The sequence below is a fragment of the Natrix helvetica genome (assembly GCF_964273705.1).
Source record: "Natrix helvetica genome assembly, chromosome: 6".
Classification (NCBI taxonomy): Eukaryota; Metazoa; Chordata; class Lepidosauria; order Squamata; family Natricidae; genus Natrix; species Natrix helvetica.
Window position 1 is genome coordinate 14700858 of NC_138553.1, and position 17413 is coordinate 14718270.

At 41.7% G+C, this 17413-nt stretch overlaps 1 protein-coding gene across 2 annotated transcripts in view; it reads left to right on the top strand.

The window, feature by feature from the left end:
• Positions 1 to 16978, top strand: part of DCP1B (decapping mRNA 1B) — a 68810-nt gene extending 51832 nt beyond the window's left edge. For both annotated transcript variants that reach the window (XM_081957253.1, XM_081957254.1), the window contains 3 exons: positions 131 to 961; positions 12766 to 13005; positions 14385 to 16978. In XM_081957253.1, coding sequence (XP_081813379.1) covers positions 131 to 961; positions 12766 to 13005; positions 14385 to 14465 — 1152 coding nt within the window. In that variant the 3' untranslated portion in view covers positions 14466 to 16978. The remainder of the gene's footprint in view (positions 1 to 130; positions 962 to 12765; positions 13006 to 14384) is intronic.
• The last annotated feature ends 435 nt before the right edge of the window (positions 16979 to 17413 follow it).

Here is a 17413-nt window from a genome sequence, read left to right on the forward strand (position 1 = left end):
TCCCCTCACAACTAACACTTCATACTCCCCCGCATCCTAAGTTCCGGTGAGGATTTCTTTCTTCTGATTGTTGCTAATGCGGCTAGTCAAATCAGATTTGGTCTTAATTATTCTTCCTTTCTTCTTGCAGCGCACAGATTCTGAGCCTCAGCACCTGTCCCTTATGACTCTCTTTGGAAAGCAGGAAAAAACAAGTCTGTACCAAAATGTCTCCGAGACATCTCAGAAACTCCACCAAGACAATTTTCCGCCAAGGCAGGGAGTCGTACGCTCGCTCTTGTATGAGGAACCCAGAAGACACTCGCCCACCACAGAAAAGCAGCTCTGCCCGGCCATTCAAAAACTGATGGCGCGTGGGCCAGACCTTCACCCAGTCTCTGAACTCCCAGAGAACTGCCTCTGCGAGAATGGCAGCCACCCTTCCGTGGGGGAAGCTTTCACTGGGCTCTTCCAGCCTGTGACTTCACAGAGCATCGGGAGTTCTCATCCCGCCCAGAATACGGCTTGCACAAGGAGCCTGCTCCAGCAGTTGCAAGGCCAGTCCGAACAGATGACTAAAGTGGAAGCTAACAGCATAGGACTAGCAAATTCAGCTGCCCCAGCCTTCAACAGGACTCCAGCCATCTCCTTGGCGGCCCAGGTAAACAGCGTAATACAGCCACCCACGATGTACTTCAATGGTTCCCTGCCAGGCCAAGCTCTTGGTAAAGAACAATCGAAGCCTCCTAAGCAGTCACATCCTGTTCCTGGGAACCACTCTGGAAATTCTGGCATAATTTCACCTCAGGAGCTGTTGAAGAAACTGCAGATAGTGCAGCAGGAACAACAGCTGCACATAGCCAGCCGGCCAACCTTAGCGGCTAGGTTTCCTGTAGTTACTCAGGCCTCCGCCACTCTGAAACCTTTGGATTCTTGGATGGACAAGGCTTCAGCTACAGAAAAGCAGCCCTCTCTTCTTCAGGTAAATCAGCGATCAATGTGATAGCACCTAAAACGGGTGAGCAACAATGGTCCCTTTACAGCTGGGTCAGGAATTCTGGGAGTTGAAGTCCACATGTTGTAAAGGGGCCATAATTTCCCACCACTGAGATTCTTGCAATTGTTGGTTCTGATTTAGCATTATTTTTAGTTTCTCTTTGAACAACATAAGCTTATCCAGTGGTGGGCTGCTCCCGGTTCGGTCCGGTTCAGGCGAACTACTACTTGCAACTTGCGGGTGGACCCGCCCCGCCCTGCCCCTGCCCCCCTTCCCCTGGCAGCTATGCTGTCCCATTTAGCCTTGTTTTTGATGCCACACACATGCATGCATGAGTGAAGTGCATGCGTGGAAGTCCGGGGGCATGCACAGATGGCGCGCACGCTCACATTTTCAGTGCTGGGCGAACTGGTTGTTAATTCATGTGCCGCCCGCCTCTGAGCAGACCTTTTCTAACACAAGGGACAATGCACCAAGCCTTACCCACATTACTGCTTGGCAAATACTTCTCTCAGCTTATTTAAAAAAGCATAGGATAAACCTAAGTGAACACCCCCCCCACACACACACACAGATGAGATTATCTTTAGGGAAAAATGTAATTTTGCTGAATAGCAGCATTGGATGCCTTAATGAGTTTATAAATACATACATAAATACACTTCAGGTATTCTAAAGCTAACACTACAGTTGCCAAACTGTACTTGTATGAATCTCACCATGATAGAAATATAGAGTCTGAAGGAATCCTAGGGGACTGTTTTCCAACTATGGCAATTTCCCGGGCTATGGACTTCAAATCACAGAATTCTACTGCCATGATCCAGTTGAATCCTCTACTCACTGTGAGATCCAATGCTCATCCAAACTCTGTTAAAAGACCTATAATCAACTCGCCACTTTATATGGCAACCTCTTTGTTTGTTTGTTTGTTTGTTTGTCAAACATGTGCAAGATAACAAGTATAGGTATGAACATAAACATGAACAAAGGAAGGAAATACAGAGACAGTAAGACAGGGATGGTAGGCATGCTAGTGCGCTTATGCACGCCCCCCTTTACAGACCTCTTAAGAGTGGGGTAAGGTCCATGGTAGACAGTTTGAGGTTGAAGCTGTGGGGGTTTGAGGCTGTAAAAACAAAGTCGGGTAGTGCGTTCCAGGCGTTGACCACTCTGTTGCTGAAGTCGTATTTTCTGCAATCGAGTTTGAGGTGGTTTACCTTGAGTTTGCATTGATTGTTTGCCCGTGTATTATTGTGGTTGAAACCAAAGAAGTCGTTGACAGGCAAGACGTTATAGCAGACAATTTTGTGTACTACGCTTAGATTGAACCGCAGGCGGCACAGTTCTAGATTGACCAAGCCCAAAATTTCAAGCCTGGTGGCGTAAGGGATTCTATTGTGAGTAGAGGAGCGGAGTACACTTCTATTGGCCTACAGTGGGAACGTTCCTCCTGATCTCTAGTCTAATCCTCTTCCCTTGCAATTTTCATCCATAGTTCTAGTCATAATAGAAAACAAGCCTATTCCTATGGGGTGGTTCTTCAGATTCTTGAAGGCTGCTATCATGCCTCTTTGTAAACTAGACATATCCAGATCCTTCAACCATTCTCGAAAGGGCTTGATTTTGAGGTTGGTAGCCCTCCTGTGACCTTGTTTCAATTTGTCACTGTTCTTGTTGAAGTTTTCAAAAGGCATTTTGAAATGATAATACGATTCCCTTCCAACCTTCCTGCTCCCGTCAATACTAAGCAGTTTGAAACTCCTCACAAAGTCCATATCTGAATCATGGGTTTTGTATTCTTTGGTGGAATTGGCCTTTGATTTATTTGTTTTCTTACGAACTGCCATTTGCCAGTCCCAACCCAGCAAGTAACAGCCAAGTATTTCTTTACAAGTAAAATGGGGTGGGGGTGGGTGGGGAGGAAGCTTATTCTCAAGCTTTGTAAGTTGAAGTAATGTGAAGTGTGAAAGCACAAGTGAGGTGAAAAACAGCAATTGAACAGATGACTCATTTTCTGTTTTAAGGATTTTTTTAAAAAAATGATGCTTATGACATTTTCATTAGAATTAAATGGAAAAAACAACAGCTCAGGACAGCTTTGTGGCGTTCTGTATTTGATAGATAATAAAAAAAATACACCTGGAGCAGGGGTGTCAAACTCTATTTCATTGAAGGCCGCATCAGGTTTGTGCTTGACCTCAGGGGGAGGGGGGACGTAGCCAGCTTTACGTCACTCCTGTCGGGGGCGCCTATGGTGGCCCGAGTGCTCTGCCAGCAAAAATGGGCTCCTGAGCTCCGGTTTCGGCTGCCACGGCCTCCTGCAACCCTCTGCCAGTGTAAATGGAGCTCTGGAGGTGTGTGCATTTGCCATTCTTTTTTCTGCAGTCCTAACGAACCGTTGAAGTTTGTGTCTGCCCTGTTTTGTTGCTGTGCCAAACCGGACACTTCTAGAAATACAAACGACAGACTCAATCATTCCTCTGTAGAATTGTATCAGCAATTCCATGATCAGCCGTAAAACCCCAAAGCCATGTCCAAACATAAGGACAAATGTCTAATTTCAAATACCTTATCCCTGTTATGCAGCAAGATATACCGTATTTTCGGAGTATAAGATGCACCAGAGTATAAGACGCACCAAGATTTTGAAGAGGTAAATTTAAAAAAAAAAGTGCCTCCCAAACCCTCTGTGCTCAGAGAGTTTGAGAGGCCTGCAAAGTGCTCCTGGGGGCTGTGGGGGGGGGGGACCCAGCAAAAAACAGCCCATTTTTTCACAAAAACGCCCCCCCCTTTTCCCCCTCCCCCCCAAAACAGGGCGTGCATAGAAAATGAGAAAAAACCTCCCCAGTTCCCAGGAGCACTTTGCAGGCCTTCCAAACTCTCTGTGTCCCTATTTTTGCAAAAAACGGGATGCATGGGGGCGGGGTTTCGGGAGGCCAAAAATGCTGTATTCAGTGTATAAGATGCCTCTTTTTGGGGGCAAAAGGTGTGTCTTATACTCCGAAAAATATGGTACATTTATGAAGACAACAAGCTGAATATTATTATTGTTGTCCTGTATAATGGTGCTCTGCCTTTCACATACTTTTCTTGTCACCCTAGCTAAGGACAAAGGTTTCCGTCAAATAATGTTGGCAGCTTCACATTTACAGATGTTCAGGCAAATCAGAGCAGACCTTTGATAATCAACACATTCCCAAAATCTGTTCCCTAGAATTGTTTGCCTCACTGAATTGCATCTGCTCTCACAGTCTTTCAAAGGACAGTGGACCAAATTTTACAAAGTCTGCCTGGTGTCGCCTGTTGCCTAGACAACATCTTGAATATTGAACTGAACAAACATGTATTTAAAGAACTCATCATGATTTCCTTCGGTGACTAGTGTCTGTTGTTTGTACTTCCGTACCAGTCGGCATCCCGTAAGTCTCATTTCAAATTGGCTTGTATGGCATCTCCATATGGCTTCAAAGCCATAATCTGTCGAATGAGTCTCAGCAGAGTGGAAATGCATGTTACTGAAGCAATTAACAAAAACAGAACGTAATTGGATTTGAATTTATCCAGAAAATAGACATATCTGATCAAATTTAAATCAGATACATAAATATGGTATGGTTAAAAAAAAGTAATTTCAGTTTAAATTCATTTAAATGGATTCTGTTGGGCCTTTGGTCAATAAGGCATTAAATTTACATCAAGTTACACAAGAAACTCAATTTTTCACTTACGTTCTCATAGCGAAGGATGTATACCATGTGCCTTACTTGGCTGTTTGCAGTGAGGAAAATGAAACAGATGGCGAGTGAGGAGCTGAGGTTTTAGGGATTATTGACAAATTAAAAGCAAGAACTCACTGGATCCAGATGGCATCGACCTAAACATTCTTAAAGAATTCATATGGGAAATTGTTTATTCTATTTTAGGTATTTCATATGTACAAATTACTAAGAACACGCATATTAGCACAGTGTCTAGGGCAGTGAGGGCTAACCTTTTTGACGTTGCATGCCAAAAGTGGATGTGTGACAGCGCGCGCATGCGTGCCCACACCCATAATGCAATGCGCTCATGACACCCCCGCATGACCTAACTCCTGCACGTGTGACACCCATGTTCTCCAGCCCCCCGCGCATGCGCACATGACACCCCCCCGCACGGCCCATTTTGGGCCTAGCAGGCTACCCTGAAGCTCCTGGGACCAAAAACAGGATACATGGGGGCACACTGCATGCCCCCACTCTCCTCCCCGCCCCCTGCACATTCTTGTGCGACCCCCATCTCCCTGCACATGCTCATGAGTCTCCCGCATGCACCCCACCCACCACGCATTCGCGGCAGAGACCCAAAAATCAGCTGGCTAGTGAGAGGCACACACGCATGCATGGTTGAGCTGAGCTGGGATGACGGCTCACTTGCCTGCAGAGAGGGTTCCGCGTACCATCTGTGGCACATGTGCAGTAGGTTCGCCATCATGAGTCTAGGGTGGTGGAGGAAAGTGGTCAATTTTTAAAAAGGGATTGAGGGTACATTCAAAAATTACAGGCCAATGCAGAGAGCTGATTTGGTATAAAGATACCAGATTAGAAACTGGGAGACTGTGAGTTGTAGTCCCACTTTAGGCATAAAGTGAGCCGGGTAACAGGGCCAATTCCTCTCTCAGCCCTGGAAAGCGAAGCACATCCAAAAACAGGTCAAGAAAATTGAAGAGACTCTTGTCAGGCATGAAAGATCAGGTCCACTAGTGAAGGTCCCATTAAACTAATTTATTGCTAATCATGCTAATTTACTAATTTATTGCTAATCCAAATCAATGATTTGGATGAGGGAATAAATGGGGAACTCATCAAATTTGCAGATGATACCAAGCTGGCAGGAATAGCCAACACTCCAGAAGATAGGCTTAAGATACAGAAGGATCTTGACAAACTTGAACATTGGGCACTATCTAATAAAATGAAATTCAATGGTGAAAAGAGTAAGGTTCTACATTTAGGCAACAAAAACGGAATGCACAGGTACAGTATAGGTGATACCTTACTCAGTAGTAGTAACTGTGAAAGGGATCTTGGAGTCCTAGTGGACAACCATTTAAATATGAGCCAGCAGTGTGCAGCAGCTGCCAAAAAAGCCAACACAGTTCTAGGCTGCATCAACAGAGGGATAGAATCAAGATCACGTGAAGTGTTAATACCACTTTATAATGCCTTGGTAAGGCCACACTTGGAATACTGCATTCAGTTCTGGTCGCCACGATGTAAAAAAGATGTGGAGACTCTAGAAAGAGTGCAGAGAAGAGCAACAAAGATGATTAGGGGACTGGAGACTAAAACATATGAAGAACGGTTGCAGGAACTGGGTATGTTTAGCTTAAGAGAAAGAAGGACTAGGGGAGACATGATAGCATTATTCCAATATCTCAGAGGTTGCCACAAAGAAGAGGGAGTCAAACTATTCTCCAAAGCACCTGAGGGTAGAACAAGAAGCAATGGGTGGAAACTAATCAAGGAGAGAAGCAACTTAGAACTGAGGAGAAATTTCCTGACAGTGAGAACCATTAATCAGTGGAACAGCTTGCCTCCAGAAGTTGTGAATGCCCCAACACTGGAAGTCTTTAAGAAGATGTTGGATAGCTATTTGTCTGAAACGGTATAGGGTTTCCTGCCTAGGCAGGGGGTTGGACTAGAAGACCTCCAAGGTCCCTTCCAACTCTACTATTGTATTGTATTGTATGCCTATGCACAAGAATCCTCAATTAATGGTTACAACCTGCTTAGCATTAGATAAGGGTCAAAGGACTTCAATGGAGGTTGGACTTCGCTTGTGGCTACATCAGGATTCTAGCCTGGTCCCTCTTTTATTTCTGCCCCCAGATTCTGTTACTCCTTCTCCCATGCTTGTCTAAATAGTTGCCAGGAGTAAAGATTGATTTATAGGCACTATTGGCATTTGGGGGCCACAAATGGAATTGAAAATAGTGGAAAGAAACTCCCCCAAATAATTGCATGTAATTTCAACAATGAGTGAACTCTTCTTTTGATTCCCTTAAACAATAAAAAATAATGTCTTAGTTTCAGCAGTTTTATTTTATGGACATACTTGGAATATCTGACAGGAGATTATTTTCTCCCAAGGCTCAGGATTCCAAGTAACACCTCCCACCCCCAAAAAACGAAAGAAGACTCCGAGGATAGCAATTCCTCAAAGTTCCGTTTTATTAGAGATGTCATATTGTCACATCTGGGAAAACCCAAATCCGAGAGTTCTGGGTTTTCCCCACCCAAAAAAAAGATCAAAGATCCATCCCCTGCACCGACAAGTCCATCACATGGCCCAATCCTTTCAATGTCCCAGCTGCAGACAACCCCCAGTCACTCCCATCCAGGTGTAGGCTGAATGTCCTTGACTCCCATAAAAAAGAATGTTGTTATGGCCTAATCCTCCACCGTTCCTTGTAATCCCCCCTCCACTAAATGTCACAGCCCCGAAGCTCCAATGAAAAAGATGGCTTCCAGGACGGACACCAAGGTTTTAATTTAGTTGAATGGAGAAATATACTGTCCATGCTCAATTACCCTAAAAATAAATAAATCCCGAGCTCCTTTTTTTTTTTTTTGAGGGACAGGTAAATGAACTATCACTTGAAATCAGAGGACCTTGGGTAAGAGATCCGTCCTGTAGATCTGGCTCTACAGTGAGGTATTCAAAATAGTTTTCATTTAGAGTTTTAACAGGTGTCAGAAATGACAAACTAAAGTAGAACAAGAAAGAGTCAGGGAGAACAAAAAAAAAAGAAACAATAGAACATGAAGCAATGGGTGGAAACTAATCAAGGAGAGAAGCAACTTAGAACTGAGGAGAAACTTCCTGACAGTTAGAACAATTAATCAGTGGAACAGAAGTTGCCTCCAGAAGTTGTGAATGCCCCAACACTGGAGGTCTTTAAGAAGATGTTGGATAGCCATCTGTCTGAAATAGTATAAGGTTTCCTGCCTAGGCAGGGGGTTGGACTAGAAGACCTCCAAGGTCCCTTCCAACTCTACTATTGTATTGTATTGTATTGTATTGTATTGTATTGTATTGTATTGTATTGTATTGTTAAAAGTGCAAAAAAAAATGGAAGGAAGGTTAAAAAAAAGGGATATTAAAAAGATCTTAGATCAAAAGTAGCTTTTGATCTTTATAACAGTTATAATACATTTTATATTTTAACCTCTAAATTACCTCATGACTCTCTTCTTTCTATAGTCTGTACTGTCTAATCATCAAAACATAAACCACAAGTTCGGGCTTTTTTTTTCTTTTTTTTGCACAAAAAAATGTATTAGTTTCCTGAATATTCATTCCTGAATGCCCCTATATCTCCCAGTTTAAAATTTCTCCATCACACATGAAGAGCCCCTGCATCCATTACTATGCCAGAGTTGTGGTGGAGTATTGTGTGTAGTGGAGAACCAGTTTGGCCCAGTGGTAAGGGTGCTGGTTTATAAAGCAGGAGCCTGGGAGTTCTAGTCCTGTCTTAGCCATAAAAGCCATCTTTGGGCCAGTTATTCCATTTCAGCCCACCTCACAGGGTTATTGTTGTTGGGAAATTAGGAGATGTTCACTGCCTTGAGTTATTTATAAAGTAATAAAGGCAGGATTAGAAAAAAATCAGTAGGGACACGGTGGCTCAGTAACTAAGACACTCAGCTTGTCAATCAGAAGGTCAGCAGTTCAGCGGTTCGAATCCCTAGCGCCGCGTAACAGAGTGAGCTCCTGTTACTTGTCCCAGCTTCTGCCAACCTAGCAGTTCGAAAGCATGTAAAAATGCAAGTAGAAAAATAGGAACCACCTTTGGTGGGAAGGTAATAGCGTTCCCTGCACCTTCGGCATTTAGTCATGCTGGCTACATGACCTTGGAGTCGTCTTCGGACAGCGCTGGCTCTTTGTCTCTGAAACGGAGATGAGCACCGTCTCCTAGAGTCGGGAACGAGTAGCAGATATGTGCGAGGGGAACCTTTACCTTTGCCTAAGAAAAAACATCAAAATATTCCTATGTTTTGATAACCTTTCAAATGTTCTTAGGCCGAAAGAAATGCTTTTCTAGCTAAGGCTGCATATCAGGTTTTCTTCTTTAATTACAAAATTCGTCTCTCATCAGCGGGGGTCAGCAGGATGAACCGGCCATCTGTGTGGCATTTCATTGCTGTCTCCCAGCGTTGTGACCATGATAATGTGGTGTGATACACAACCTGTTTTCCAAAAGTGGCTGTAGTTCATAACACAGCAGGTGCTGCCAAAATATATAACTGGAGGCCATAGGCAGCCAACCCTGGCTTTGGATAAAATGAATTAACATTGTCTAATGAATTGAAATGCGTATCAAAGACCAGATTCAGCAACTAATGGACTTTCTCATTTAATTTAACGTGATGCTTGGCATCTTGGACTCTGTGACCGAATGCATTAGGACAGCAATATTTAATATTTTTGAATTTTAAAGCCTCCATCAGTCTTTGGTTTGATGTAGTCGAGGAAATACTGGCTTTTGTAGACAAAATGAAAAATCCTATGCTATCTCTACGAAAACAGCTGGCTTTAGAGAGAAGATCACCTTGCAGTCCAAGGGACTCGCAGGAATCTTATCCAGCACCATAGTACATTGGGCAAATTATTATTATTATATGGTTAATCTTTGGTGAGATTCACAGTCTTTGGGGCTAACAGCTCGAGTCCTAACCAAGGACCTAGGAACTGTTAAGGTAAGGTCAGAGGATATAAGTTGTTCCAAGTAGGGTGGTTTTTTGTAGAGTCAGACTGTTCAAGTCAGGTAAATTTAGAATTTTCAAATAGCGAGGTAGCCTTTTAGGTATTGCTCCAAGGGCTCCAATTACAATTGGGACAACACATGATTTCTTAGGCATATTATTATACGATTGTATCACAGCGGCCAGTTGTTTCGCCGGATTTGGCATTGATTACTAGTCGGGCCCCACCCAGGGGCCTAGGACGTCGTAATGTATTTTCGTAATATACGTGCAGATCCAAGCAGTGCAGCTTTTTGCATTTGACTGATGGTGATTTTGTCAAGTTTTAACTGTTTTAAATGTAATTCCAGTGCTTTTGGAATAGCACCCAGTGTGCCGATTACCACTGGAATTACCACTGCTGGTTTGTGCCATAATCGTTGAATTTCAATTTTTAAGTCCTGGTATTTCGCGACTTTTTCATGTTCCTTCTCCTCGACCCTGCTATCACCTGGTATTGCGATGTCTATGATTGTAACCTTATTTTTCTCAACCAGTGTGATGTCTGGTGTGTTATGCGCTAGTATGTTGTCTGTTTGTATACGAAAATCCCACAGGATCTTGACCATCTGATTTTCGGTGACTTTTCAGGCTTATGTTCCCACCAGTTTGTTGTTGTTTTAATATTATAATTTTTGCACAAATTCCAGTGGATCATTTGTGCTACTGAATTGTGCCGCAATTTATAATCAGTCTGTGGAATTTTTTTACAGCAGCTGAGTATGTGGTCAACAGTTTCATCAACTTCTTTGCAGAGTCTGCATTTGGCATCATCAGAGGATTTTTCGATTTTGGCCTTAATGGCATTTGTTCGGATAGCTTGTTCTTTCGCAGCCAGGATTAGTGACTCTGTTTCTTTCTTTAATGTACCTGTTGTTAACCATAACCAAGTTTTTTCACTGTCCACTTTATCTTTTATTTTTTCCAGAAATTGACTATGCAATGCTTTGTTCTGCCAACTCTCCATTCTTAATTTTATCACATCTTTTTTGTATTCTTGTTTCGTCTGTTGGGCCTTCAATAGATTTTTGTTCTTTACTTCGATTAATAGATGTTCTTGACTTTCTTTTAAATAATCAGCCAGTGCATGTTTTTCTTCTTCAACTATTTGCTTCACTTGTAATAATCCTCTGCCACCTGATTTTCGGGGCAGGTATAGTCTATCAGTGTCACCACGTGGATGTAAACTGTAGTGCATTGTCATTAGTTTCCTGGTTTTTCGGTCCAAAATGTCCAAATCAGTTTGTGTCCAGTTAACTATACCAGCTGTGTATCTTATAACTGGTATTGCCCAGGTATTTATGGCCTTGATTGTATTTCCACCATTTAATTTATTATTGTTGTTGTTGTTGTTGTTGTTGTTGTTGTTATTATTATTATTATTATTATTATTATTATTATTATTATTATACGATTGTATCACAGCGGCCAGTTGATTCGCCGGGTTTGGCATTGATTACTAGTTGGGCCCCATCCAGGGGCCTAGGACGTCGTAACGTATTTTCGTAATATACGTGCAGATCCAAGCAGTGCAGCTTTTTGCATTTGACTGATGGTGATTTTGTCAAGTTTTAACTGTTTTAAATGTAATTCCAGTGCTTTTGGAATAGCTCCCAGTGTGCCGATTACCACTGGAATTACCACTGCTGGTTTGTGCCATAATCGTTGAATTTAAATTTTTAGGTCCTGGTATTTCGCTAATAATAATAATAATAATAATAATAATAATAATAATAATAATAATAATAATAATAATAATAATAATAATAATAATAAATTATTAATTATTATTATTATTTATTGAGAACATGAGATTTGTACCATCCAAAACACAGAATGTAAATGTCAGCGAAGTGTCCACATTTGACTCTTAAAAGGGAAGAACAGCCTCCTGGAGATGGCTTTTTGTTCCTTCGAAATTTTTTGCAATTTGTATTTTTTTTTCCCCTGGTACTTCTGAGTCTAAACATTATTCTCTGGATAGCTCATGTTAGTATGAGAATTTCAGCATCCTACATTGCAATCCCAGTTATTGAAAGCTACCGTTTGGCCTTTGTTGACATGTTGAGAGTATTTAGATGTTAAAAGTGCTAGTAGAATCCACAGCTGGGTGAATTCCTGTCATTTCTTATACTTACAACCTAACATTGACATATCGGGCAGCCACCTTTATATAGGTAGTCCTTGACTGTTACAACTGTTTGTTTATGTTCAGAATTACAACAGCGCTGAAAAAAAGGGGCTTATGACTGTTTTTCACACTTACGATGTTGCAGCATCCCTATGGTCACATGATCAAAATTCAGATGCCTGGCAACTGACTCATACTTATGGCGGTTGCATTGTCCCAGGGTTACATGATCACCTTTTACAATCTTCTGACAAGCAAAGTTAATGGGGAAGCCAGGTTCACTTAGCAACCATGTTACTAACTGAACAAAGGCAGTGATTCACTTAACAACTGTGGCAAAAAGATCATAAAATGAAGCAGAACTCACTTAACTGTCTCACTTAGCCACAGAAATCCTGGACTCCAGTATCGTTGTAAGTCAAGGATTGCCTGTATCTAACATGTCCTCTTAGCCAAGAAATGCTTCTGCCACCTCTTTTGTGTTCTAGTTGTCCATCATCTTGTATGAATATATTCAATCTATTTTCAGAGGATGACAACAAAAAGTATCCTTTTTCCAATTAAATAAGTTATTTGGCCCTGGCCTATTGTTGGCCACCATCTTCAGCATTGTTCTACTCTTCAAACCAGAAATGATTCTGTAATCCCAGATTTATGGAGTATTGCTGCCTCCAAGATATGACATTGTCTTCTCAAGGTGATTTCAATCCAGAGAATTGGCTGTCTTTTATTAAAGTAAAACCTGTTTGCCTCAACCTATCTGTTTTTAATGCTGAGATTAGTGTTATTCAACCTCTGCTGTGTGTATCTATGAGTTGAGTTCATGTACTCATTGAATTAATGTATAATTCCTTGTGCATTGGGAGTAGGTCATCTCTCCGCAGCGGATTCCCGCTACTATAGCTCCATCCATGCTGATGTCCCCAATGGTATTTCGTCAGACTGCCCCACAGCTGCCAAAACCAAGTGAAAGTGGATGGCTGAATCAAGAAAGTACTTCTGGATCAGCAAACCTCCTTCTGCCTCTTCAGAACTCAGAAGCAACCATCCCAAAGAGCAGCCCACTAACCAAGTTACAGCTACAGGAAACGCTTCTGCATCTGATTCGGGTAGGACATCCTCAATTCTTAGCCACCTATATCTTCTGTTGATTACGGTGTTTGGTCAAAAGATTTGGAGTGAAAGCAAACTTTGTTGTTGTGCATCAGTTGTGCAATGTAGTCGTCTTACTGCTATCGTTAGTTAGATGCTACAATGGAATTACGATGCAGTTATAACGCTGCTAATTGTTAATGCAGAAAATTCTTCCTATATGGAAATCGATGGTTGGTTTTGGAAGCCCACATATTCCTATTATGTATTCTCTGAGAGTAGCTAGAAAACATCATTTGATTGGTCTGTGACAGCTTGATGAGGGCGAAAATGGCCTCCCCCCCCCCCCCAGAAACGGATCATTTCTGAACTTCCGGTTGGCCTGTTGGGGCCGTTTTTTACCCTCCCCAGCCTCCGGAGGCTTCCCTGAAGTCTGGGGAGAGCGAAAAACGGCCCCAACGAACCAACCGGAAGTTTATTCCCAAATTTCCGGTTGGGCCGTTGGGGTTGTTTTTCGCCCTCCCCAACCTATGGAGGCTTTCCTGAAGCCTGGGGAGGGCGAAAGCGGCCTCCCCCGGCCCTCCAGAAGGGCAAAAAAATCAGCTGGCTGGTGCGCGCATATGTGCCGAAGCTGATGGCTCTGTGTGCCACATAGGTTCGCCATCATGGCCCTGGGCCTTGAGTTATTATATCTGGGCTGCAACATGTTTGATGATCCCTATATGGTGGCAGCAGAGAGTTATATAACATTTTAACTTAAATCCAGATTTTTGTAGCTTATCTTATGATAGATATACTATTCCTCAGTGTTTTATTTAACATATTCAGAAATGTTATTTTTGTAAAAGGGTATTTATTTATTAAATTTATATGCTGCTCATCTCACTGTCAGGTGACTAGACAGCTTACAACATGATAGGTTAGGGGGGGAAATCACATGGGTTATTTGTCTGATCTTTGTGTGTGTATGTGTTTGTCTGTGTGACTTTTGCCAGTTTTTTTTTTTTTAGCATTTGTAAATATCTGTATGTAGGCAGTCACCAATTAGTGGTCTGCGAGAAAAATTTGGTGGTCCGCAGAAAAATTATTTGCCTTTTTTTTGTTGCACCAAATTCTATTTATCTTTTTAAAAAGTTCATATTCGTCGTCCGTGGGATTTAAAATTATGAATTTAGTAGTCCCTGAGGTCCGAAAGGTTGGTGACCCCTGGTTTAAATAATTAAAGTTATTTTCCACTGAGTGTCTATTTAATTTGTTTTCCATGTGTATAAGTGTGTCTGTTTTAGGGCTATCCTATCAGAGTTGCCAACTTTCCTGATCCCCCAGAGTTTGTTTTTTTTAAGTGACATTATGATTTCTTTCAGATTCTTTTTAACTAATGTGTTTGTGTTTTCAGAATGACGACAACTTCCTAAACGTCATCTATGATGCTTATCTCGGCAGCGTGGGAAAAGCGGCATTGAAAAAGCCCATCTGAAGCATAACATTTTAATTAAATGTAGCCTTGTTTTCATGTTTGGAACAGCAACAGAACGGAAGAGGATTTTAAACCTCCCGCAAGACTTTTAAATTATCTTCATTGGAAGCGTATCTTGTTCGAAGAAATTAGTAAATGGGATTATTAGTGCCTTCCTGATTCCAGTGTGAAAACAACATCAAAATAACTTATATTGTGGTTCCTTTAAAAAAAAAAGGTGTAGATTCCACAAAAGCCACTGCTTTCATTAAAATAACAAAAAAAACAGCATAATGATGTCGTCTGCAAGTTCCTCCCCTTTCATGCGTGCATATGTCATGATGCGTGGACCCAAGGCGTGGGACTTGTGTTGCATCAGGCTTTTTTGTCCCCTTTTGCTTCCCACCTGGATGCCACCTCATTGGCACTTTGCTGGCTTGTATAAAGTTCGATACGATTGCTTGGGTTTTTCCAGATTTTGTGGGGTTTTTAAATGTACTGTATAATGGCTATTAATTATGTGGGTACCAAAAGGCCCTGCACGCTTCAAAAACTTATTCAGAGAAGCGCTTCAAACTTCAGACGCAGAACCTACTTGCCATTTGTTAAGGGCATTTCATTCTTTTCCCAGGCTTCTGCAAAGGGGGCGGGGGGGAGGATAACGTTTTAAGGCAGGGGTCCCCAAACTTGGCAACTTTAAGACTTGTCGACTTCAATTCCCAGAATTCTCCAGCCAGCATAGTTGCTGGTTGGCACAAGGTCTGAAGGCTTCTTCTGAATTCTTTTTGGAGCATGCACATTTTGCTGGGAAGCCCTGTTGCTAGAAGTCACAGGTTTTTCTACTTTGAACTATTTAGGAAGAATAAATATAGAATACATATTTATTGGCCACCAGGTGGCAGGATAGGTCTGTTGTTTTGTTGTGTCCTCTTTTAAACAGATGATTTCTACCATAGCATCAGAGAGAGCTACTGATTTTATTTTCTATCAACTGAACTACCAGCAAGTAGTTCAGAAATCAGCAAAGTGTACTTGATCTTAAGGTGACTTCTTGAAGGTAGGGCTGCCACAGATGGGCTGCACAAATCTGGAGGGCAGCAAACCATTTAATAAAGCTTTTAACTCTTTGATAGCATTGAGGTATTATTTGGATTTTTGTGCCCCAGATCTCAAGGTAAGATAATGAGTGCATATCTCATATAATGAGATAATGAGTGCATATAACAGTAGCCTTGTTAACACATTTGAAGAACTCTAGGCTAGACTCTAAGCCCATGATGGCAAACCTATGGCATGCGTGCCGAAAGTGGCACACAGAGCCATCTCTCCGGACACGCCAGCCGTCACCTGTTGCTTTTCCAGGTTCCGGCGTGCACATGTGCACTGGTCAGCTGGTCTTTGCGCGCGCATGCATGCAAGAAACTGGAATACCAGGTGATTGGCGCTCCCGCATGTGCGTGCCGGGGAGCTGCTCTTCCTGTTTGCATGCGCGCGCTCCGTTTTCAGCATTTGTTGCCGAAAAGGTTTTCCAACACTGTTCTAAGCAATTCTTTTTGTCATATCACTTCAGTATTTCATGAATGGATACCATCTGGCCCTATCCCCTGCAACATGGTACCTTAACTGGGAAGTTATTTTTATGTTTTTAAAATGGTGCTCATATTATGAGTTATGGCAAAGGAGAGAAGGTTTATGGCTATCAGATCCAGGCATCGAAAAGGGGTTCAGAAAACTTTAACTGGATTTTTCAGTCCCGATCTGATAGCTATAAGAAGATTAGGGTGAGATTTATTACTGCAGTAAATTTATATGCCATGATTCCAAGAGGCCACGGATATTTATGTTTGTTATTCTGTGTTTTATGAGAGCTCGCCAGTTGTTAACGTATCTGAAAGTCAGAGTCAGTAAAGAGAAATGCAACATTCCCATTTAAACAGTAGGGTTTTTTTTAAAGACATGATTTGGATTATGTTAAGTGCAGTGACACCCAAATTTATCCACATATTATGAAAGACGTAAGATTGTTCTCTTTTTTTACAAAAAAAAAAAAAAAGAAATTTTAAGGAGGTCTTTTCTATTTTATAATGATTATAAAATTATAACTTTTCAAAAATAAACTTGTGGTTTCCACTAGCCCTACTTTGTGATGTATAAAACTGTTGCCTTCTATTTGCATTGAATTATAACTCCCAAACTTCCCAGCCTCCACAACCGGGGTGGGGAACCACGGTCCTTTTAGGACTTGAGAACTTCAACTCCCAGAATTCCTATGCCAGTCATTCTGGGAGTTGACATCCACAAGTCATAAAAGGAATGTACAGGAATGTAAAAGTTGTAGCAAATATATCCGGAGGAACTGTGAGAAATAGGCCGACACCTGTCTGAAATTCTTTTAAGGGATGGCTGCATTGTTTTAAATTATTAAAACCAGGACAAAGAATGAATAGTTTCATTTTTTTACTGTATTGTTCCATGAACAGATGGGCAATGGTTTGGTGATCAATTTGTAAGGAAAATAAAATGAAGAACACATATTTTTGTGTCATCTCATTTCTGCATTGTGCTTTCTGAGATTTGTCATTTTCAATATTTAGTTTAGTTCTTTTTAAATATGCTACATGTAAATCCAATATCCAAAGGATGAAGTATTACCCAATTTAGTACATAGTTTACTTCTTTAGAAGGGAGGTGTGCCTACAAGTTAGTCTTGTCTTCTGGTAGTCTCCTGGACAGGTTCCTGCAGTTTTCATGGCAAGATTTGGGAAGTGGTTTGCCCTTTCCTTCACCTTTCTAGAACTGGGAGAAAATTACTGGTCCAAGGTCACTAGTTGAGTTGATGCCTAACTTGGGACTAGATCTCATAGTCTCCCAGTTTCTTGGAGTCTTAATCTCTGCATCAAACTGACTCTATAGTTTACTTTAAGGTAAAGGTTCCCCTTGCACATATGTGCTAATCGTTCCCAACTCTA